The sequence below is a fragment of the Mytilus trossulus genome, chromosome 13, assembly GCF_036588685.1.
Source record: "Mytilus trossulus isolate FHL-02 chromosome 13, PNRI_Mtr1.1.1.hap1, whole genome shotgun sequence".
Classification (NCBI taxonomy): domain Eukaryota; kingdom Metazoa; phylum Mollusca; class Bivalvia; order Mytilida; family Mytilidae; genus Mytilus; species Mytilus trossulus.
Window position 1 is genome coordinate 28,004,727 of NC_086385.1, and position 26,937 is coordinate 28,031,663.

At 31.4% G+C, this 26,937-nt stretch overlaps 1 protein-coding gene across 1 annotated transcript in view; it reads left to right on the forward strand.

Moving 5' to 3' along the window:
- Positions 1 to 277: 277 nt before the first annotated feature.
- LOC134694215 (uncharacterized) overlaps positions 278 to 26,937 on the forward strand; it is a 40,587-nt gene continuing 13,927 nt past the window's right edge. Inside the window, exon 1 of the mRNA XM_063555212.1 lies at positions 278 to 304. Coding sequence (XP_063411282.1) covers positions 278 to 304 — 27 coding nt within the window. The remainder of the gene's footprint in view (positions 305 to 26,937) is intronic.

Below are 26,937 nucleotides of genomic sequence, written 5' to 3' on the forward strand. Positions count from 1 at the left end.
AACTGCTAGTAGTCCTTTGATAATTTATGTATTATTGTCATTTTGTTTAGTTTCTTTTAAGACCTATTCTGACATCGGACTCGGAGTGAGTTCTCTTAAACTGAGTCTTACTGTGCGTATTGTTGTGTGTTTGTTTTTCTACATTGGCTAGATATATAGGGGAGGGGTGAGATCTAAACAAAAATATTTAACCCGACCGCATGTTTTCGCCTGTTCTTAGTCAGGAGCATCTGGCCTTTATTAGTCTTAGTTTCTTGTGTATAATTCGGAGTTTAATATGGCCATTATCACTGGACTAGGATACGTATGTGTGTGTAGGGGCCAGCTGAAGGACGTCCAGGTGCATGAGTTTCTAACTTTATTGAAGACCTATTAGCGTGCTCCGGCTGTTGTCTGATCTATGGTCGGATTGTTGTGTATTTGCACATTCCCCATTTCCATTCTTTATTTTATTGTTTTCATAGTTTGTCTTTAGTGCCATGTAGAGACAGTATAGTGCCTCCCGTGCTTCAGGTTTATGCTTTTATGATATGGAGTGTGTGTCCAAGCGAGAACTTCTCTATGTTCATTACTTTAAGACATATAAACGTTGTAATCCTAAATATTTCCTGTGTACAATTACCTTAGTCGTCCAGGATCAGGCTAAGGGTCTCTGTTTACAAAAAGAAACCATATATCCAGGGGAAAGAGAAGGCAATACAAAAAGTTATCCACTTTTAACTTTGGAATACATTTAGTGTAAACAATATAATATCCATATAATGTTAGAAGCATCTAACAGTTCTTCACTTTAATTTCAAAATAGTAAGTAAATAATTATAAGATACCTACATAAAAGATGTGCATTAACTACAATTACCATGATAGGCTCATACTTTTTTTGATCATTTGATTTTGATACAATCATTATTCTAATAATATAAACCATAAAAAATGTACTTTGACTCAAGCTGTATTATACTATATAAAATGTCTATATTTTCATTATTACAGACTCCAATTTGGTTTTATCAATGATATCAACGCCTTTCAAAAAAAGGACAAATTTTAGATTATATTTCAAGTTTTGTTTCCAGATTTTATAAATATCTTGTGGTGTTTTAGGCGTTTTATTCAATTTTATTGAATTCCTAATTTTCCATGGTGTCCATTTAAAATATATGATAATTATGTTTAAAAAATAATAACATTTAAGTTCTCCCGTGTTTTTACCCAATAGAACCACCTTTTCAGTAAAAGGATAATTTATTCCTATTTTTGACTTAATAAGTATTTCTCGGAGGTTTTTTAAAATTAACTGTGATGTACTACAACTGAAAAATAAGTGTTGCAGGGTTTCTATATTATTTTCATTTTGACAAATGTGGCATTTTTCATTTGATATCTTTATTTTTTCTAATCTTTCTTCAGTATATAAAATATTGTGCAAGGATTTCCATTGGAATTCATTTTAATTTTCAATTTTCAAAAAATTTAGTCCCGACCACATATTTTCCCAAGGTATATTTGTTCCAAATATTTCCTCCCACTTAATTTGACATTTTGGAGATACATCTTTATTTAAAACCGTTCGAATATAATTGAGTTTTCACTTTGATGGTTTGATTTTTTGGTTGTTTAAATTAATGATCGCAAGGTCATTTGAAATCCTTAATTTACTTTCATAATGCAAATTCTGGTTTTATTTTAAATCGTTTTCTTTTAGAAGCCCCTAATAGTAAGCCTTTTGTTTTGTCATAGTTTATTTTAGAACCCGAAGCTTTTTCCTATAAGGACAAAATTTTAAAAGTATTTTCTATAGATTTTTCATTTTTATTAAATACCTGGGTGTCATCTGCAAACATACATAATTTGGTTTCTATAAAGTTCCCTCCCCCTCCTGGTAATTTTAATCCTTCTATTGTAATGTCACCACTTATCGCACATGCCATGGGTTCAGCTTGTATGATATACAAGAGAGGCGCTAGTGGACACCCTTGCCTAGCGGAGCGAGTAATAGAAAAGCATCTTGATTCAAACCCATTAGTTAGTTTGATACACGTAGTAGCATTATATAATAGCATCTTTATCCATTCTCTAAATTTCCCGCCAAATTCAAATTTCTCCAATACAAAATCTATCCATTCCGATTCAACCCTATCAAACGTTTTTTGTTGATCCAAAAACAAAATAATTCCTTCTTCATCTTCGTTGTCAATATATTCTATAATGTTCTGAATTATTCGGTTAGCCTCGCTTATATTTCTACCTTTAACAAACCCCTTCTGGTCGCTATGAATAATTGTAGGCAATACTATTTTAAGTCTTTCAGATAGAATCTTTGCAATAATTTTATAATCACAATTTAGTAAAGTTATTACTATTATTTATTATATTTCCCCTTTCCCCTCCTTTATGAAATAAGGTTAAGACCCCCTTATGTTGAGAGTTACTCATTATAGTATCATTAAAAATTTCTTGTAGTAAACTTAAGGTGGTATAGGTGTCTTTCGCCATCTTGGATTGTAAAAAACAGAGAATCTAAGGTCCATATTTTCTATAAAATTAGCAAAGTTTGATGCAGGAATGCAGATTTGTAATGTGAATTTTCATTTAGAAGAACCAATTTATAAGAATATAACTTATAAATACTAATATTTTTACAAGTGTAGATTATTTTTGGTTGTTTTTTTAATATTTTCAAATTGGCAATTTAAGGGGAGGTAACTCTAAAACAGTGCATTTTCTTAAGGACTCTACATGAAATTTTCCTATTTTGTCTTTTAGCCGGAAAAAACGTACGGTGACCCTATCTTTTCTTTTGATATTCTCAAAGCATTGTCTGAACGCAATCTTTTCCTAATTTATTTTACAATTCTATCATTTTGTTTAGTTTCTATTCACAAAATGTTGTTTTTTCCTGTATAATCCATACATAATTTGTCATTTTGTCACAACCTGTAGCTCTGAAAATGCGCGGTGACCTATCATTTTTATAACATTTTTGAACATGTATCAATAGATACTACATTTTGACAAAGTATGAACAAATTCTATCATTTTTATTCTAGACTCCCATACCACCTTAAGAAATCGTCTTTTGTTTTATCCCAGTATAAAACATAAAATTCTGATATTATACCATCTTCGCCAGGTGATTTATTTTGTTTAAGTAATTTTAGTACCTTTTCTACTTCGGAGATATTTATATCTTTATCTAACATCTCTTGACCTTCCTTACTTACCTTGTCTACGATAATTGACAACGTTGTTCGCCCGCTGTTTTGTCTCACCCTTCCGTGGCAAAAAGTTTAGTATAAAATTTTACTTTTTCATTTAAGATTGAATCAATGTCACATTTATACTCACCGTTTTCTGTTTTTACACGTTGCCATAGTTTGTTCTGCCCATTTTTTTTTTCTAAATTAAAAAAGTATTTTGTCGACTTTCCACGTCTTCGGCCCATTTAGTTCTTGATCTAATTTTTTCTAGTTTTTTAGTATAATATTCCTTAATTTTATTTTGTAATTCTAAAATTTTGTCACATGATTTATTTGATTCGTTTAATTGAAGATTCAGTGTTTCAAGCTGTTTTTCTAGCGCAATGACATTATTTTGTTTTGATAAACGGTTTAGTTTTTGACTAATTTCCATGGTCAAAAATTTAATTTTTGATTTTGTAACATCCCACCACTCTTGAATGCTATTGAATCGATTCTTGCTTTTAACCCAATTTTCCCAAAACGTTTTAAATGCATTTGAAAATTCATCAGTCTTAATTGTATTTAGATTCATGATCCACATTCCCGGTCCTCTTTCAATGTCATCTAATTTTATTTTTGAAGTAACTATGGCATGATCACTAAAAGGAAATGTGATTATACGTGTGTTTAAAACTTTGCAGCTAAGGGATTTCGGACAAAAAATATAATCTATTCATGATTTTGAATTGCCTCTTTGAAAACTATACCGTCTATTTGTTGAAAATTTTGATCGCCATATATCATATAAATAAAAATTCAATAGAAGATTGTTCAACTCGTTTAAGCCTGTATCATCATTTTGGTGTGACGGGGACCTATCTAACTTTCTATCTAACGCACAATTAAAATTTCATAAAAAGACATTATAATGATCTGTGCCATCATCTGAAAACAAGTCATTTAAAAGTTTTTCAGGTTTTCAAAAAAAATGTTTCCTTTCAGAACCCTTTTTTGGGGTGTACAAATTAAAAAATATGGTAAACCGCAGTGTTAGTTTTAAATTCACCAATTTGCATTCTACCTTTATCATCTATCATTGGGACATCAAAGCTAAGCGTAAAATCTTTTTTTAATAAAATTTTCACACCTCTCGATTCGTTTGTTCAACAAGTCCAAAAACTTTCACCCCCCCCCCTCCCCCCCCCCCCCAAATTCTTTCCATTCTTTGCTCCAAAGCCAAGTTTGGTCATGTGTACAATGTGTTTCTTGTAAACAGACAAGATCTTTGTTTTGTGAAAACAATCCAATTACAAAATAATGTACGTTTTTTAACATTTCTTAAGCCATTTACGTTTATTGATGCTATTTTTATACTCATTGTAGAAGTTTGAAAAGGTAATTTTGTTTACTTCACTTCTGATGTAACGTTTAATGAAACGTGATGATCTTAAATTTTGTTTCCTTACAATAGACTTTTGACTTCATAAAAAGTATTTACCTTTACGTAAACTTGAACACATACAAGTACACTATATATACAACATATCACATATAATGCGTTTGCATTACCGTATTTTGTTAAACATAACAACCTATCATAAATATTAAATAGTTTTACTTTAAGATTGTTTATCAAAATGTAGTATTTTATTATTCAGTCCCATTCTACTATTTAGTCAGACGTCAGTCGCTACCCTTATATAATCTATCTTTGGTTTTATTTTGTCAGGTAATTCACGAGGGGTAGCGTTTGACGTCTTTAGCCTAACAGTTTTATCATTTTTTACATTATTCAATTCATTGTGTGCTGGTTAATACTCTGGACGCCAGTCTTTGCTCCTTTCTAATTAAATCCACATAAAAAAAATACAAATATGGAAATGGAAATATATTCAATACTAAACTCGTTCAAAGGGTATCGACACGCCTCAATCTTTAAAATCGGTTATCTAAATAAACTACTATCGCTAACATTTTTATCAGTAACAGGAATGTGACCTAAGTACACCGATGCCCAATCCTAACCATCATATTCTACGTTCAGTGGACCGTGAAAATGGGGTAAAATTTTTATTTTGGCATAAGAATTAGAAAGATCATATCACAAGAAATATGTGGACAAAGCTCAAGTTGATTGGACTTCAACTTCATAAAAAAAATCTAACTCTCCCAAAAACTTTAACCTGAAGCGGGACGAAGGAACAGACGAACGGACGCACAGACAAGAAAACATAATGCCCATAAATGGGCATAAAAATCGTGATTATCCTTGAAGTTCTATCGATAGGTATCTTGCCAAAAATGCCCGTTTTTCTCGTTTTTTTCTTTTTTTATATAGATAAGACAGTTGGTTTTCCCGTTTGAATGATTTACACTAGTAATTTTGGGCCCTTTATAGCTGGTGATTCGGTGTGAGGCAATGCTCCGTGTTGAAGGTCGTCCATTGACCTATAATTTATTTATTTATTAATGAAATGCACATTTATACCCCTGGGGGTTGAAGGCATATACAAACAATACAATTCAATATACACAATAGAAAAATTAACATATTAAACATCATATATAAAGTGGTAAAACAGTAATATTTATGCAGGCGTTGTGTCCACTCCCCTCAGTGCAAATGACTTTTTAATGAACGGAACAGTAAGCTGCATAATATCAAATGAAGATAGAATTAATTGTAATCTATCTGTTTCAGACAAATTAAAGTATTCTGGACATATATTTTTTATATCTTTTTCAAGCTGATTACGTAAAGATTTATTAATTTTACATTTTAAGAAAAAGTGGGTTTCATCTTCAACCGCATTTATATTACAATGTTTACATATTCTATTTTCTCTTTGAATTCTTTTATATCTACCCCTCTCTATTTCCAAGAAATGGTCACTTACACGCATTTTACATAATAATTTTCTATTTTCAAAACTATTTTTAGAAATGTATTTGTCTATTTCATATTTTGTTTTTATTTTACTGTACAAGAATATTTTACTGGTTTCATTAGTTAATTTTAATTTTTCAAAGAAAATATTTTCAAAGCTATCTTTAAGTTCTTTTTTAATATTTTTTTAGAATGAACTCTTCTCTTGTTTATAATTTATATCCTGAATTTTATTTATATCTAATTTATTTACATTGGCTATATTTTCTACATATGAAAACCATGAAAATATACCGTTAGTGCTAAGCCATTTAAATAAACAAAAAGCATCATATAATAAAGGGTTATTTTCATCATTAGAAATTCTTGCTAAGTACTTCAATGATTGTACTTTAATAAAGACATCTATGGGATACTGAGCTAGTTCTGCTCTTGCAGCTATATTGACAGATTGTTTACTAAGCCCAAGTATATATTTGCAAAATTTTAAATGTGTCTTCTCCACTTGGCTGCTATCAATCATTGATAAAATATCAAATTTACTCATGTCTTTAATTTGAGCTCGTCTTTCAGCTCTTATTATTTTTTCATAAAAATCCATATACCAAATTTCAGAGTTATACATAAGAATAGGTTTAACTTGTGATTCGAACAATTTTTTGCATACTTTTATAGACACATTTTCTAAAGGAGAAAGATACTTTAAAATAGAAAACAAAACTTTAGTACCTTTCTTAGCCAATTCAGTGTGTGATGAAGTCAATTTCCCAGATGCTTCAATTATATTTCCAAGATATTTATATTTTAAAACTTTTTCTAGTTTGTCACCATTTAAGTAAAAATCATATTTATTATATAAAATGTTTTTCTGTTGAAAAACCATTATTTTAGTTTTTTGTGTGTTTATTGTGAGCTGCCACTTATTACAATAAGAATTTAGTTTATTTATAGAGTTCTGTAAGCCTTCAGGAGTTTCAGATAATAACAAAATGTCATCTGCAAACATAAGGCAGTTCATTGACATATTTTGTAGAGTCACTGGTTTACAACTTTCATCAAATATTTCTGGTAGATCATTTATATAAACATTAAATAAGTTATCCCCTTGTTTCACTCCTCTATCAATAGAGACATATTCAGATATATTCTCCTTTAATTTTACTGAAGCTTCAGTATTCTTATACATATTTTTTATCAAATTGTAAAATTTTACACCAATTTTCTCATTTTTTGTTATTTTGTACAAAAGACCTAACCTCCACACTGAATCAAATGCCTTCTTTAGATCTACAAAACAACCATAAATCTTTTTCTTTTTATAATTTATATATTTATTAAACAGAGTCTTTACAATAAAGACACCATCTGAAGTCCTACTATTCTTCTTAAAGCCTAGTTGATGGTGACATATATTATTTTCAAATAAATTAAGTAATCTACAATTTATAACCGTATTAAATAATTTACTTAAACAGCTCATCAGAGAAATTCCTCTGTAGTTTGAAGGATCAAGATGATCCCCACTTTTAAATAATGGAATTATAAATGATTTATTCCAATTTTCAGGATATAGAGAGGTAGATAATATAAGGTTAAAATATTTAGCTATGGCTGTTAACATTACAGAACTACTATGTTTTATAATTTCATAACATATTTTATCTGGTCCACAACTTTTCCCACTTTTGAATCTTTTAATTTGTGTTTTTATTTCAGATATATTTATTGGTGTATCACTTTCTTTTGATGTTAGCAACTTCTCTGTTTTGCATAATTCTTCAAAAATACTTTTCTCAAAATTTTTATCTATCTTTTCAGGTTTACACTGATTTTTAAAGTGATCTGCAAACTGACTTAAATCTAGCATGTTATCATCATTCTTGTCCTTATTAATTTTTATTGTTCTTAATAGTTTCCAAAATTCCTTGCTTTCATTTGGTGACATGTTGTCTAGTTTATTCAAAACATTGAGTTTAAACTCTCTTTTTTTAAGTTTAGAAACTGTTTTTTATTGTTTAGAATAAAAAAAAGTATTTCAGGCTTATAGATTGATCAAAGGGAGATAACTTTAATTTTTTACTATACAGATTAAAAGTACTTCTTAATGCAAAAAAAAATTGAGTCTGTCCAGTTAGATATTCTTTTTCTTTTCTTTTTAAAATATCTTTTTCTCATACACTTATGTGATAAAGTTATATAAATGTCTGAAATTAAGTCTGTAGCTCTGTTCAGTCCATCTTGAGTATTTTCAAAGTTTGTTTGTTGAAAATTGTTTAATTCTTCATATATTTTTTTTCTTTAAGCTCATTCTCAAGCAAGAGTTTTGAAGTGTTTGTCCACTTGAATTCAAAATCTATTTTTTTATAAATATTATTTATATTTGGCAGTTTTCCATCACATTTTAAATGGGTAACAATTATGATCTGAAAAGTATGATGGAGTTTTAACTATAAAATAATTCACTGAGGAGAGTAGACTTTCACTAGTTATTGCATAATCAACTACACTGCATCCTTTCATGCTAAAAAATGTCATATTTCCTAACAAATCTCCAATAAATCTCCCGTTTAGAATACGGAGTTGGGCAGAAACTATAATGGTTTACTTTTATAGATTGTTATTTGGATGTCTCATTGGCAATCATACCACATCTTCCTATATCTATTTGATCATTGTTGAAGGCCATATGGTGACATATAGTTGTTAATTTCTGTGTTATCTAGTCTCTTTTGGAGAGTTCTTTTTTAGCATTCATGCCACATTAGGTTGAGGGTTGGGATCCCGCTAGCATGCTTAATCCGCCTCATTCTGTGTGTATGTAATTTATGTATTGTCGTTTGTTTATATGTTACATATTTGTTTTTGTTCATTTTAATAACTAAGTTGCTTTACAGATAAGAATTCAAGAACATTTTTTGTTTTCTTGTTCAACGAAAAAAATCTCAACACTGAATTGTGACTTTTTGTCTGACAATTTGTCCTACAATCGTACTATCGTGGGTCTTGGATGGAGAGTTGTCTCATTAGCAATGTGCCACATCTTTTTTTTAAATTGGTATACTGCCACATGAATTTTCATAAAAAAATTACTATATATTTATATATATTCATCCTATTTGGACCCAAAATTACATTACATGGCCTTCCAATTACCGTTTCTCCTAACACTATTGAAGAGACATTATTTGTCAAAATCTGGATATGGTGCACCAAACTTTGGACATTATATTTGCGGAATAAACCATATTTTCCGCACGTTATTGTTTTATGTTTGGTATTAAAATAATTTTCTAGATCTACTTTGTTACATTGGATGACCTGTTTATTTTGCAATAACCATGGCAGTCAGCAGTATTAAAGAACATCAGTTGTTCGAACTGCTAGTCAATGCGTTTTGTTAAAATATATTCTTTCACTGTTTAGTCATTTGGAAAGTGTTGTTTGTTAATATGTATTTAGACCCCTCTCCCAATAAATATGTTTTGCATGCACACGTATAAAAACTGAGAGTTTTTATTCAACGCCCTTGTAGGTTTGAACGCTGTCTTCAATTTAGACTAGTTTACATATTATAGGCAACAGGCTAACGCCTAGGCATTAAGCTATTGCCTGCAATTTTAAAATTTAATTATTTGCCATTCTTCAGACAGGATAGAGTTGTACGCAAAATATCCACTGAGACCACGTGGTTAAAGTATCAAGCCCTGACATAAGATTTCAGACCAAGTTGACTTTCAAAACGTAAACTTGCAATATTTCCAAAGAAAGTGTATTTGTGAAAAGTTCACTTTGTTAGATACAAACAATACAATAAAATTGAGAATGGAAATGGGGAATGTGTCAAAGAGACAACAACCCGACCAAATATAAAAACAACAGCAGAAGGTCACCAACATATCTTCAATGTAGCGAAATATTCCCGAACCTGGAGGCGTCCTTCAGCTGGCCTCTCAACAAATATATACTAGTTCAGTGATAATGAACGCCATACTAATTTCCAAATTGTACACAAGAAACTAAAATTAAAATAATACAAGACTAACAAAGGCCAGCGGCTCCTGACTTGGGACAGGCGCAAAAATGCGGCGGGGTTAAACATGTTTGTGAGATCTCAACCCTCCCCCTATACCTCTAACCAATGTAGAAAAGTAAATGCATAACAATACGCACATTAAATTTCAGTTCAAGAGAAGTCCGAGTCTGATGTCAGAAGATGTAACCAAAGAAAATAAACAAAATGACAATAATACCTAAATAACAACAGACTACTAGCAGTTAACTGACATGCCAGCTCCAGACTTCAATTAAACTGACCGAAATATTATGATGTCATCATATGAACATCAGGCACAATCCTTCCCGTAAGGGGTTTAGTATCATACCATCATAACATATATGAGAAGAACATAACCCGTGTCATGCCAACAACTGTTTTTAGAATAAATGTGTTTAGTTCCGACGCAAAGACCTTATCAGTGACTCAATATTAACACTAAAATATGCGATCTTTAATGACTTGACAACAGTATCGTAATTATATCCCTTCTTAATAAGTCTATTCAAAGGTTTTGTAAGTTTCTGAGGTGAATACTGACACATGTGTGCTTTATAAAGAATATTTCCATAAACAATTGGATGTGAAATACCTGAACGTATAAGAAGTCTGCATGTTGAGCTATATTTACGAATGATGTCTTTATACCGATGATAAAATTTAGTAAATGTTTTGACTAGTTTGTGATATCGAAAACCCTGGTGTAATAATTTTTCAGTAATACATAAATTTCTCTCGTTAAAATCTAAAACATTGTTACATACACGAGCTAATAGTACAAGTTGAGATATATAAACACCGTAAGATGGTGACAAGGGAACGTCACCATCTAAAAACGGATAATTAACGATAGGAAATGAAAAATCATCCCTTTTATCATAAAGGAGTAAGTCCGGTAAGGACTCAGTTTGGCCTCAAATTTCAGTTTCATCTGACGAAAGATTTTGACCACTTTTTAAACACTTAAGTGTCTATTTCACTTGATTCAATTAGTATAAGTGAAAGATTTTAACTGATTTAGTCATTAAAAATGATCCGATTCAAGCTCAAATATGAAAAATCTCTCAAATAAGCCAAAAAACGTCACTTTTCAGATGTTTTTTTGTCTAAAATGAAAGTGGCCGCATTCGTGTTCATCCACAACCTTTATATATGTTATGTATTATCATAAAATACATCTTACATTCAATATTAAGGATGAACACGAATGCGGCCACTTTTGTTTTACAGGGAAACCATCTAAAATTTAACTAAAATGATAGAATTTTGAAGATTTCAGTAATTTAGCATGACTTAATGGTGCTTCAACCCGATATTTGTTCATTATCAGTCAGGGGCATTACTTAAACAAGTAACAATTAAAATTACCTATACAAGTAATCTTGGAAACGAGGCTTATTTAAATATAACTTATATAAGTTATTTTTCTGAATATTATTTTTAGAGCTGTCCAATAATACAGATTTTACTAGATTTAAATATTTTTCACAGTCATCTGGTTATTGTTCCCTTGATATATAAAAACTAATTCTTCCGAAACACTAATTAACCTTCTGACGCACTTATCTTTCATACCGACGCTTCTGGATCAAAGATTGGTCTCTTGGGATTATTAAATTATCTGTTTCCACTAAAATCTTGAAGGTAGACTGATATAAATAGATAGATACTTGTGAATTAATTAAGACCTGAAGTTATTTATAGTTTGTAACCCAAATCAGTTACATATGTGCCTTAGATAAGTGTTATTGCTATTATTTTCAAAAATGTATTAAATAACTTATTCAAGTAATATTTTTGTCATTATTTTTAAAGTAACCCTTTATCTCTATATATACTCCTCTCAAATCTGATAAATTATTTATTTTATGCTATAAAATGTTGTTTAAAATCATGAAAACTACATTTAGTCTATGTTTCTATTGAAAATTAAAATAACTCTATTAAGTAATTTTAGTATTTTTAAAAACAAAAATTACTTATATAATAATTAAAAAAAATAACTTGTTTAAGTAACGCCCCTGACTGATTATATTGTCAAAAACAGCCCAAATTTATGTAGCAGAGGCATTCAAAATAAATTAAAGTTAGCATTTTAACAATTTTGTAAAACTGTTATATTTTGGGGCAAAAAAGGGGTCTTACCGGACCTACTCCTTTTAGTATTCAGCTTTCCGTTAGTGATATAGATATCAAGATCGAGGAAAGGAAAGTGGTCGTTGTTAGTATTAGCTTTATTTAAAGTAAGTTCAGCAGGATAAATTTCATTAATATACATACTGAAGTCGTCATTATTGAGAGCCAAAATATCATCCAAATATCTAAAAGAATTATTAAATTTGTTTATCAGATGTTGTTTTGATGGGTCTTTGCTTATTTTTGTCATAAATTGTAACTCATAACAATACTTTCAGTAAATGAGAAAGGTGAGAAACAACTCGACAAGTAAATATTATTTGCAAGAAAAGTGAATAAAAACAACACCACAAGATGAGAATAAACACTTTGTTAATACAAACTTATGGAAGCTTATAATAGTCACGAGTTGAACAGTTCTCAGCTCAACTTGTCGACATACATAAGTGGTAATGTTGCATTATATCCAACCTTGTGTACTTGGTAGTGTGTACTTGTTTAGTTATTTTCTAAACTTTCCGACTTTCAGAAAGTGTACTTTTTAACTTCTTCTGAACAAGTTGACTTTGACAAAGTGAACAAAAAGTATAGACTCTCCTTGTGTGCATGGTCTTTGTTCACTTATACCATACAACTAGTGTGCTAGTAGCATTGCAACATATCCTGTATACTTCATTTTGTGTACTTGTTTAGTTGTTTTCTTAACTTTCCGACTTTCAGAAAGTGCACTTGTTAACTTCTTCTGAACAAGTTTATATCAACAAAGTGAACACAATGTTTATTCTCATCTTGTGAAGTTGTTTTTGTTGACTTTCCTTGCTAAAAAGGTTTACTTGTCGAGTTGTCTCTCACCTTTCTCATTTACTAAAAGTATACTTGTTTTGTTTGTATCTAACTAAGTGTACTTTTCACAAATACACTTACTTTGAAAATATTGCAAGTTTATTTGTTGAAAGTCAAGATCAAAGGTGATCTATGTTTAATCAGGACAGGGGCAAATAAAATGTGCAGCGGGTTTAAACGTTTTGACCGGCGGATCAACCTTCATCCTAACGCGAGACAGTAGTTTAAAATATAACATATCATAATGAAATGCATAAATCTTCAACGTCTGCAATTTAGAGTGTTACTGTTAAAGTATACATTTTTGTTTTGAGCATATCCGGCAAAAAGCCACAAAGATTTAATTTTTGAATAAACTATCAAACATAGTTTAATTTGAATCCTTTTGACCACAAAATGGATCAATTTCAAACGGGCCAAAAATCAATTAAAACCTAATATATGTTATGAAACTCAAACATTATGCTTATTACCATAAACAGATTATCAAGTTCGAAATTTGGGAGTGTCTATGTTACCGTTCTTGAGTTATGGCCATTTATAAACATAAAAAATGCTAAATCTGCCGTTTCTATTCTCTAACTTTAGTTGCCTCAACCAAATCTTATAATACGTATATAAAATGCTTTAATATTACCATAAAACACAGATCAAGTTCGAAATTGGGGGTCACACTTAAACTGTTCCTGAGTAATGCCTCTTTTATAAAAAAAAAATTATAAAAAAATATATATATATTTCCAGGCGGGGGCATCTGTGGCCAATTGAAACATTCTTTATTTTTTTTCTAAACGCCTTTTAAAGATATAGAGTTGATTTTTGGTATGTGAGTCTACTGTGATGAGTTACAGATCGAGTTGTGCTCCTCTGATTTTTGCCGAAATTTGGGGCTTTGGACATTGAAAATTTCTGGAAAAAAACAGTTAACAAGACTTTTTTCTAAACGCCTCCAGATATTGGGCAATGTTTGGTATGCGATTCCACTATGATGGGTAACACATCGAGTTAACGTTTCGTTCTGCTCTGGTAATTTTTGCCGAAATTAGCTATATATACGTTGTTGACCTTCTGCTGTTGTCTTTTTATTTGGTCGGGTTGTTGTCTCTTTGACACATTCCCCATTTCCATTCTCAATTTTATTGACGGTTTGTGAGTATTAGATACACCACGAGGGCGTTGTTATCCCGAGTTGGTATATCTAATGTATACCTAAATATTATAATCAATGTAAATGATAAATTTCTATAATCAAGAGGGGGCTGGTATTTCAGCAATTTTGTCCTCATTTTATTGGAAAACATGATAAATGCAGGGTATTCAATTACATTTAACGACATTCTTGTGTTAGTAGTATATAATACTGACATAAAAAAAGGATATATTTTTTAACTCTTGTGTAAAATAATGATATAAAGATACGAAGATATGATAGGATTGCCAATGAGACGATTTTCAAAGTGGCGCACTGCGAAGTCTTCTAAAATGACCCGAAATTACTTGAGTAAAACATATGAGACGGGACAAACCAACGGCCAGATTTATACCAACAAAAGTGCATACACTAAAATGTCTCTTCTTATTTACTAGCCATTGACATTATGTTGATAGTCCTTTCAAGAAAGTCTTACTACAACTATTACGTAAACTTAACACGATTAAAAAAAAATGAGGTCAAGGCCATATAAACCAAACAAGAAATACATGTACACCTTACAATCAATCAATACACTAAACATAGTTGACCTATTGCTTACATTTTCTAAGAAACAGACTTTACTACGAAAACTAAACATTGACCAATGAACCATGAAAATGAGGTCTAGGTCAGAAGAACCAGACAGACATGTACAGCTTTAAATCCTTACATGCACCAAATATCGTTGACCTATAATTGCATATAGTATTATAAAAAAAGACCAAAAATCAAAAACTTAACTTTGACCATTGAACCACGAAAATAAGATCAAGGTCAGAGTACACCGGTCAGTTGGACATGTACGCCTTACAATCAAACCATACACCAAATATAGTAGACTATTGCATACAGTAGAAACAGTCCAAAACACAAAAACTTTACTATAATCATTGAACGATGAAATTGAGGTCAAGGTCAGACGACACCTTACAATCATTACATACACCAAATATACTACACCTACTGTTTATAGTATCTGAGATATGGACTTGACCACAAAAACTTAACCTTGTTCACTGATCCCTGAAAACTGTGTGACGGGCATGAGGACCTGGAAAGGTACTCGCATACCAAATATAGTTACCGTATTACTCATAACAAGAGAGAAATTAACATTACAAAAAATCTTAACTTTTTTTTTCAAGTAGTCACAAAACAATGAAAATATATTTAATAATTTAACCGTTTAGGTCTTGGACGCACGGTGTGTTGAATCATTGGCAATCATACCAACACATACATAAAGTTACATTGATGCATATTCTTTTAATATTTACATTTTTTTTGTTTGGAATTTAATCTTAAAATTCATCTTTGAAAACTAGTGGAAAACAGTTCAATATTTGACCAGAGGGTCGACTAAAGACTGGAAGTATTTGAAAAAAATTACTGTATCCTTAAAGGACAAGATCGATATTTTAATCCCGTGTGTTTACACCAAAACATAAAAAGAACCGGTCCTACCTTAATTTCCTTCATACAGAAATGGTAATAACAGACAGACGATGGGACCAACCCTACAAGTTATCACGGCGGACTCGTGCTTAGAATTAATCTATTATTTAGATTGACTTTATGAACATGTTGAAGACTCAAACTGTTTATTGATGAAATATTTGCCACTTAACTTAAAAAAACAACAATGAACAAATATTTTGTTAGGAAAATGTTCGCAATCTTAACATTACTTTTATTATATGGTAGTAAAGACCGTGATTTTAAGTTATTTTGATTGAAGCAATTTAACAAAAAAAGTTGTAGGATAATAAGATAAAATAACATACCAAAATATGTCAGACTAGTTAATACCATTTTATGGATTTATTTTTATGGATTGTTAAAAAACTAAACGTCTTATAAATTGCGTGATGTCTTTTTTCAACAGCTGGAACTTTATTTGAAAATTTTGGTTGATATTTCAAATGCATCAGAAGGTTTGTGTCTATAAAATATGAATATCAGGTTTTCTACATTTTTTTTTGTATCTCCTACAATTCGATTTGTGTTAAATACAGAACACACAAATCGAATGGATTCATATTGCATGTATGAGTTTATAAAGCTTCATTTATAAAGCTGCAGCGTCAAAAACAGAAGCTGAAGATCATGCAAACATTTTATTTTGATTCTATGTTCCTATGCAAACCAATCTACAATCAAGACACTAGCACTTGTTGTAAAATTATCTATATAGCAATATCAGGTAATATTTTAACTAAACCTTGAAAGATATGGTAAAGACGTGGTGCTGGTAGTTGTGAAATGAAGAGATACATGAACACCACGAAAAAAGATTAACAATTGTTTTGCACATCGTCAATATGTCTAATCCAATTGTACATGATTTTAATAATTGAAATTAAACCGGTAATTATAAAATAACATAAGAATTATTTCAACACTCCATACCACCAGCCCTGCAAAACTTGATTAAGACGATGGAACTGTGAAGATTTTACAGATAGACGGGCGGATCGACGGACGTAAAGTGAGACGAGACAGATCACTGTGTGACAATTATAATTCACCTGACCAATACTAGTATTAAATTTTGCAAACGAAAATTTCTACTTTTACCAGCGATTTTTTATTGTCCTTTCATTATATCTGATTTTGCTTTTTTTTTAATTTTCGTAGGTCGTGCCAGACTTTATATAAACTGTGTTCACAACAAACCACTAAAGTCAGAATGTAATGCATTTACGAAGTTATGTTTATTTTCTGGGGGTCCCATGCATGTAATATACGGTACATAATTCGGCGAAATATTTAGGTTGTAAGTGAGAAATATGCATAGACACAGAGATTCAAATTAAACAACTAACTAAAGCTTTCAAATCATCGAATAAAATGTGTGTCTGTCTTGTAGACTTTAAAAAAGCTTTTGATACAATTAAAAACCAATTGTTCAGAGAACAATTGAAGGTCTTTCCACTAGTAAAGATCTATTTTGATATTGAAATATGAAAAATCAGTTAAAAATGTTAGTTTCTATGGCTTTATGATGTATTTATATGAATTTAAAGCAAAGGTCAAAATCTAGAACGACCTATTAACCTATAACCTTGACCTCAATTTCAAGGTCACAAACCAAGGACCTTAAATCAAAGGATCCTATGTCTTTAATAAGTTTGGTTAATGAGTTATATAACTTTAGACGTAATTCTAAATGTAAGATGGGGAAATCTCCCATTTATTGTCTGCACACCCTTTCAACCAAAATATTAAATATACTACAAGTAAGGACATGTCGCAACTAACAATTTATGAAAAATTATTTGTCGATATGTCATACGGTATTTGAAAATAAGTGAAAATAAGCCAAAATTTTGATTATGACCTTGACCTTTGACCTTGACCTCATTTTCATTGTTTTGGACCAAGGACCTCAAATCTAAAGACCCTAGGTCTCTATCACTTATGGTTTACTAGTTAGAAATGCATGTTACTTGAATCAAATGAAAAAGGGGGAATAACTCTCATATGGAGTCTTCATAAAGCTTTGGTCCAAATGAATATCCTTATCTTTAAGATGTAACGAGCAATTTGGTAAAATAAATTTGTCGTAATCTTTTACGCTTGCGAAGGAGTAGTGGCCACAAGAAAAACAGTGTTTGGGGAGATAACTCTTACAACGTAAAGTATTTTGTTACACAGTTGTAAAATTTTAAAGCGTATAATCTATACGACATCATATTCCAAATATCTAAGCGACATCTTTTGAAACATCCATACTACGCAAGAAAAAAATTTAGGCGGAAGAAAAAAAAAAATAATAATAATAATCAGAACAAATTCAATAGGTCTTTCCACGGAAAGGTTGAAAAACCTAATAAAGAGAAAAGCAATTTTTCACATACGTTGTTATTATAATATAAATGGATCATTTTTTTTAAATTTTACAAAACATGTACATGGAGGTTTAATTATGTGAAGGGTTAACGCAATCCTTCAGCTCCATTATATTTTACATATACAATGATAAATTAGTATCTTACTGAATCTATAAACTTTGTAAAAAAAAAGGTAAATATTTTGGCGGAAGAATATTCATATCCTATTGTGGTGGTGGTTGAACTATTTTATTTTTTACTCCAAATACGAAGGTGACTGTGCCTATATTGGCAGAATGTCATTGGATACACATGGCACATACATTTCAGAACAGAACGTAGCGAAGGGCGGTCTAATACCCCCCCCCCCCCCAAAAAAAAAAAAAAAAAAAAAAAAAATACCCCCAAAATATCTTGAAATGAACACAAAATAAACTACGCTTATCATTACCCCTTTGTGGTATGAAACAATATTCCTGGATTGTATATGAAAAAAGAAAATGCGATACCCAATTTTTACTCTATTCATTTAGCAATATAGATTTTACTGAATCGGAAATACAGATATAATGCACCTAATGCATCGTTCACATAGTGCCGATTATTGCTCCCGTTTGATCAGACAGCGCTAAAACACGAAAAGTAAAAAAGTTGAATTACTTTCTTCAATGATTTGGAATGTCATAATATTGCCTGAATGCTGTAGTTTACGATCGTAACAGATTCATACGGATCGGAGAGGTCGGTCAAGCACCACCGACAGTTACATGTACATTTTAGGTGCGTCCCATAATATTCTAGAAAACTCATCCGATTTTGTCTAGTCGAATTACAATCGTGATTATGTCGTGACAGATTCTGCTGTATCGGATAAAAATCGTAACAATGTTTTGCGTTTTTGGACGGTGTCCTGTGGAACAATCATGATCTGAAGAGATTTCTCATTGTCGTTTTTTGGTCGATTATTGATACGAAATTTCGGCGAAAATAACATCGTCTGAGTCCCGACAATTACAGAACAAAATACGACTGAGTCCAGACAAAGCCATTTGCAATACAGTGCAGCTGACTGTGATAGAATTGCCTTTCGACAGTATCTGATCATCCAAAATATGGCGACAGTTTTTTAACGAATATCTTCAGTCAGGGTCGGTTCACTGTCTGATCGCATTCGGTCGTTTTTTTACCGGGGGGAAAGATACAAATCGGATCAGAATCGGATTTAGAACGGGATATAATCGGGACAAAGTTCGGATGGAAACGGCTGAATTTGGACGCTTCCTGAACAGTATCTGATTGTTGTCGTGATTAAATAATTGTTTTCACAAATTTCAATAAAAGCATGAAGTTCCACCCACGATTTACAAGATCTTGATCAGACTTTTAACAAATATTATCGGGACTGCTCTTAATAAGGACAGCAATACAAATTGTGAATATGTGACCCCAGATTAAGTGTCAATTTCAGCAGCAATATCAAAAGATAAACAAGTAATGTTTCGTATAAGGATACTGGTGGTTGTTCGCGTAACGCCAATTGGGCAATATTTCATGCATGTTCAATATTCATCGCTACACACAATATCGTGGTATATGTGTAGCTTAAATCCTACGCAAATGTTGCAGATGAAAACAACTGTAACAGTTATAATATTTAGATCGTTATTGATTATTGATTATAACAAGAACACATTAACTATTAAGTTAAAATATAATCAAAGAGAATTTAACAAAAATCATCAATCAAAGACATCTACATTAAAATTGTCTGATATTATTCAATAGATATTGGCTGAATGGATATACATGTATTTCTTTTTTTTCTTTTTTTGACCACCTTTTATATAAGTCCTCGTTAAAAACATTCATAGCGGCAGCGAAGGAAAATCTTATTTTATTGACTTTTATCGTGATAACATGAACTGTTATGATAACATAAAATTGAAATTAGTATTGTGTCAATATTCTGTTTTGTTTGTTTTTTGTTTATATATGATTGTAGTTTTTGGGGATGACAGTAAAACGCCCAAAACATGTTTAAACGCGCCAGACTCGTCAGTCAGGAACATGCACTTTGTTGGTTGCAGTATGTTTTTTCGTTTATTGTTTTAACACAAATCAGTCTATTGGTTTTCAAGACTGAATTTAATTTTAACAAATACGGGTCTAAAGACATATTCTTCGTACTATTAAAGCAAGGTAATTATAAAATTACCTATACAACTTATGTTGAAAATTTTTGTAAAAGATTTTTATGTGATATAGATACAATGGATAAGCGTTGATTCTTGAAAAAGAAACCATGAGCCCGCAGGGCGAATGGTTTGTTTTTCGTGAATCAACGCTTATCCATTGTATCTATAACTTAAAGCCTATTCTTAATTAGAAGGTATTGTAAGTGAGTTTAAATAACCATATTATCGAGACAAACGATGCATTACAATACATTATATATTACATTTAAATTGTTAAAACAATACAAATACATGCTTTACACAACACGTTTGCCCTTAAAGATTTTCATTTATCAGGCATCTGAACATTATATGTTTTGAAATAATGAGACATATTTGATCTTATTTCTAATAAAATTGAGAATGAGAATGGGGAATGTGTCAAAGCCGGGAACAACTTGACAAAAAAACATATATAAATATATAGCATATATATAAAGCATGTGTCCGTAATTTCTAACAAGAAGTCTTATTCTTGGCACAATTTTCTAGCATAGAAATTTGCGAATAAACAGATTAAATCATACTATATTGATTTATGAAACCAAAATGGACACCTATAATGTTAAAATTTTCGTTTCAAACATGTGGAATAGCAAACAATGATCCGATAATAAACGAACAAACTCGCTTTTATAAAACAAAATATCCAAAATAACTTAAAAAACAAGAAACAAAACAGGAAAACTAGAGAATAGGGACAAAAACAAAATAAAAACCAAGATTCGAACCGAAACCGACAAGTTCTAACTCATTGAGCATATCCACGAAACCTCGCGGCTACCAACTCATACTATACGATAGTCTATCATTATATATATAAAGGTACAATCCATGTGTGTCCGAAGTACTGATATATATCAAATATTCATTTATATATATAAATTAGACAAGTTAACCGTAACCGATTGGTAGCCGAGAGGTTTCGTCGATATGTTCATGTTAGTGACACTTAAGAGAATTCATGGACATGTTCGAATCCCAGTGCAGGCGTATATAAATTACAAAAATGAAAGGTAAGTTTTTAAATTAATTCCATTACTGAACAGAAATCAGTAAATTGGTCAATTCAACCTTAATGTAATAAGGCACAAAAAGGAAACAAAAAGAATATAAAATGGTGAGTCCATTTCAGCGACGAATTAAGGAAGTGTTGATTCTAGAAAAAGAATCCATGGTAAATCAATAGGCTGACGTCACCACAATGGTTTAAATAGGCATCATTCATACAGATTGTACAGCATTTTGATTATTTTACCCAGGATAAATGAAAATAAGCAAACTCATACTCCTGAAGCACTATTTGCTTTTCTGACCCCCCCCCCCCCCCCCCCCTAAATTTTATATCGACTTTTCTAAGTCATAGATTGGTCTCTTGGGACTCAAAATTAAAAAAAAACTTGTTTAAGTAACGCACCTGACTTGTGAAACTTTCTAAAGACTATAGTCTATACGGTATGGCTATTGTTCATTGTTGAAAGTTGTACAGTGACCCATCGTTGCAATTATCCACGCCAATGATAACTCTGTCGTGGTAGTTGTCTCATTGGCTATCGTATCACATCTCTTTATTGTCATACATGTATTAATTTAAAAGAGTTAGAGATATAATGACATGCCAGAGTATGTTTGCATTTTCTTATGACTCATGAGATGGTCTTCTTAACCCCGACACGAGTTGACTTGGAATTTAGGTTTATTATATCAACTATTATCGTCCTATACATGTATATTAAATTGAGAATGGAAATGGGGAATGTGTCAAAGAGACAACAACCCGACCAAATAAAAAAAAAACAACAGCAGAAGGTCACCAACAGGTCTTCAATGTAGCGAGAAATTCCCGCACCCGGAGGCGTCCTTCAGCTGGCCCCTAAACAAATATATACTAGTTCAGTGATAATGAACGCCATCCTAATTTCCAAATTGTACACAAGAAACTAAAATTAAAATAATACAAGACTAACAAAGGCCAGAGGCTCCTGCCTTGGGACAGGCGCAAACATGCGGCGGGGTTAAACATGTTTGTGAGATCTCAACCCTCCCCCTATACCTCTAACCAATGTAGAAAAGTAAACACATAACAATACGCACATTAAAATTCAGTTCAAGAGAAGTCCGAGTATGATGTCAGAAGATGTAACCAAAGAAAATAAACAAAATTACAATAATACATAAATAGCAAAAGACTACAAGCAGTTAACTGACATGCCAGCTCCAGACTTCAATTAAACTGACTGAAAGATTATGATTTCATCATATGAACATCAGGCACAATCCTTCCCGTTAGGGGTTTAGTATCATACCATCATAACATATATGAGAAGAACATAACCCGTGTCATGCCAATAACTGTTTTTAGAACTCTTTTTTTGGCATGACACTTATCAATAGAAGGGTAACCACGATTTTTATTGTTAAAAATGTTAGCGATGGTAGTATTTTAAGATAACCGATTTAGAAGATTGAGACGTGTAGATCTGAACAAGTTTAGTATTTAGTATTTAGTATTTTTCCATTTCTAAGCTTCATATGCGTGTAATATCTGCTGCTTGACATTAATTTTCAATTCCTGTTATCTTCCATTGTAAGCCTTGTAACATTTCATAGAACCGGTGCGCTAATTGTATTGATTATAAGATTAATGGTTTTCTTCTTCCCCTTTCTCGTTGAGTCTGATAGTAGTAATCATGCTAATTTTTTAGAAAAATAAAACCTGGTCAATTCGGGATAGTAGTAGTAGTAGTAATACTATAACATATACATGTATCAGTGGTGGATCCAGAATTGTTTAAAAAAGGGTGCCCGCTGACTGACCTAAAAGGGTCTAGCAATGCTTCTGTGATTCTCTAAATAATCAACCAAATCCCTCCTCCCGTGGATCCGCATATGCATATATATATTTCTACCATCTGCCTATCTCCCTTTAAACATTTTTCTAAATAGTTTGATTCACATATATATGTCAATTAAACACTTGAATTTAACAATTTCAACTCGTAAGGTTGATGAAATTAAAGTATGATAATTCGGAAATCTTTGTTTAATTAAAGACAATGTATAGTACATGTATCACCGTTTCTTAATTTATAATTTAGGCAGCCTATCCTGTCTACATCCAAGTGGAATTAAAGTGTTATTTGTATACATTTGTTTTTCGGTAGCGTTGAAACCACAAATACAACTTTTATGAAGAGGAGGGTAAAAAACATGAAGAACTTCATGCTATTGCGCTATCATATTACGTGTTTACTGCTTGTTTAGTGACGGATCCAGGAAGAGGGGAGGGAGAAGGGGGTCGGAACAGCCCATTTTTTACAATCAGTGCATTTAAATGGTAACTTAGAGTTGGAACCCCCTTTTCAAAATGGCGGTATTCGCCCCCTGTTGTCATAGGAATGGCATATACTGTAGGAAGGTGCAATGAATACGATCTTATAAAATTGTATTGTATTGTCTATTTTCAAACGTTATATATATCTTTCTTCTTCATTTAGTTACAAAATAAATTTAAAAAAAACACCAGACGGATCAATCGATATGTTCATATCCTTTTTTCATAGTAGCATTATTATGGTTTTTGATTTGAAATCGTTCGAACTTATTTTTTATGAAAACTGGATCCAACTCTGAGTTACCTCTCTTTGTGCAATCTTTATTTTTAAACGGCTTAAGTTTTTCCCCCCACATGGCACTCTATAAATAAATATTATTTCAAGGTAAGCGTCCATACAACTATGCCTTAAAAGAGGGACGAAAGATTCCAGAGGGACAGTCAAACTCATATATTTGTTTTGTAAGATACATTCTTTGAAATAGTTATAGATAGCAACTACTGTATTAATAGTTATAGTAATGCTTATCAGTTTGAAAACTTGAGAAATCAATAAGGGAAAATCTTAACATTACTTTATAAAATATTTGTACTATTACACATACACCAGGATGCTTTCGGTATTACATTAAGAAATAACATAATTGTGCAAACTATTCGTATGATTGTTTTAATAAACTAACTGTTGAAACCTGACCTAGTACACTCATTGTCGTTATTCTAATACATGTATAACAATATTTTTTTTCAGATTAAAGTGTGTATGATCAACTAACATATATAGTTATCATAACTAAATCAAAATAATTAATTATTTTATGATTCTATGTCCGAAGCAGCTCTTGTCTGAAGAAAAAAAGTACTTGAAAAAAAACCACAATAAACAAGTAGCATTTTATTCTTGCTAGTTTACAGCAGATTCCAACGAGTATGAAGCTACATGTAGATTCTTTGGTTAGCTTCCTTGCTAGCTCAACCATGAAATCATTATTAGGTAAGGTACACAAGCCTTTGGGTGGAGTCAATAGTTAAACAGAGAACCAATCAGAACTAGTGACAGATTATAAACATTGTAAAACTAGTTTTACAAGTCAGTTTAAAAATAAGTTTTCAATCTAAATTTATTGATAAGTACAAATTTACAAGCATGTTGTAGGTGTGTTTAATTTAAAAATTTTATGTCAATCAATTACTCAGTTCATCGAGCGCACCCTAAAAGGTGTACTTGAATTTGTCCATATTTATATTTGTTTAAAACAATATCTTAATTTATAAACTTGTTTTAAGGAAATCATTGCTTTCACTGCTTGCCATTATCCTCCATCTATCAAGTACCAACTTGCAAACTATGAGAGTACAAGGGAAAATGCTGTGGATTTTCTATAACATTTCTTTTTGTTTAGCATTGAATCAACACTGAAATTGAATATCATCATCCTTAAGGTTCATCATAACAAATGGACAAATATGGCCGTATTTTTACCTCAAAAACTACTCTGTGTACAGACTTACCTGTGCTGTTTGAAAAGTACTCCACTAGATATATAAAAGTTAAATGCATTTTGTGTTTAAGAAAGATAAAATCTTTCTTGGTTTTTCCTGGGCATTTTTTTTCCTTCATGCAAAAGGTGTGAAAACTGACTAAGTTGTGGAACAACTATGAGATGCTCCCTCAGGTAAAAAAACCGGTTTGTATTGTTTTCATTGTCCTTAATTGATATGGACACCAGGTATCTTCACCACTATAGGTGGGTTAAAGAGTTTATCTGAGTCAGTGAGTGGACAGTATCAAAGTAATGCAGGTGTTTGTTTATTTTTGAACCTTCTGAAGTAAGGAAAAAAATGCCCAGCAAAAACCAAGAAAGATTTTATCTTTCTTAAACACAAAATGCATTTAACTTTTATATATCTAGTGGATGCTAGGCATTAAAACTTTTCCAACTTTACAGGTAAGTCTATACTCAGAATAATTTTTGGCATGTAAATACAGCCATATTTGTCCGTTCGTTATGATGAACCTTAAACAAAGCATAAACCGTAACTCCGCTTTTAATTTTAGTTCAATCAAAGACTATAAGAAATAGAATTTAATTTGCAAAGTTGTTTAGGTAATAAAATTGAGAAAGGAAATGAGGTGTCCCTCAGCTGGCCCCTAACAAATATGTATGCTATTACAGTGATAATGGACGTCATACTAAACTCCGATTTATACACAAGAAACTAAAATTAAAAATCATACAAGATTAACAAAGGCCAGAGGCTCCGGACTTGGGACAGGCGCAAAATTGCGGCGGGGTTAAACATGTTTATGAGATCTCAACCCTCCCCCTATACCTCTAGCCAATGTAGAAAAGTAAACGCATAACAATACGCACATTAAAATTAAGTTTAAGAGAATTTTGAGTCCGATGTCAAAAGATGTAACAAAAGAAAATAAATAAAATGACAATAATACATAATTAACAACAGACTACTAGCAGTTAACTGACATGCCAGCTCCAGACCTCATTCAATTAAACTGATTGCAAGATTATGTCTTCATCATATGAATATCAGGCACAATCCCTCCCGTTAGGGATTTAGTATCATACTATCATAAAATATATGAGAAAAAAATAACCCGTGTCATGCCAACAACTGTTTAAAAAAAATGTGTTTAGTTCCAATGCAAAGACCCTATAAGTGAATCAATATTAAAGCAAAAATATGCAATCTTTAGTGACCTGACAACAGTATCGTAACTATATCTTTATTTAATAAGTATGTTTGAAGATTTTGTAAGCTTTTGGGGTGAATACTGACATTTTGGAGCTTTTTAAAGAATATTACCATAAAAAATTGGATGCGAAATACCCGAACGTATAAGATGTCTGCATGTTCAGTTATATTTACGAATTATTTCCTTATACCGGTGATAAAATTTAGTAAATGTTTTGACCAGTTTGTGATATCGAAAACCCTGGTGTAATAATTGTTCAGTAATACACAAATTTCTCTCGCTAAAATCTAATCCGTTGTTATATACACGAGCGAATCGTACAAGTTGAGATATATAAACACCTCCAGATGGTGACAAGGGAACTTCACCATCTAAAAATTGATAATTAACGATCGGAAATGAAAAATTATCTCTCTTAAAAATAATTTTTGTATTAAGCTTCCCGTTAATGATATAGATATCAAGATCGAGGAAAGGGCAGTGGTCATTGTTAGTATTAGCTTTATTTAAAGTAAGTTCA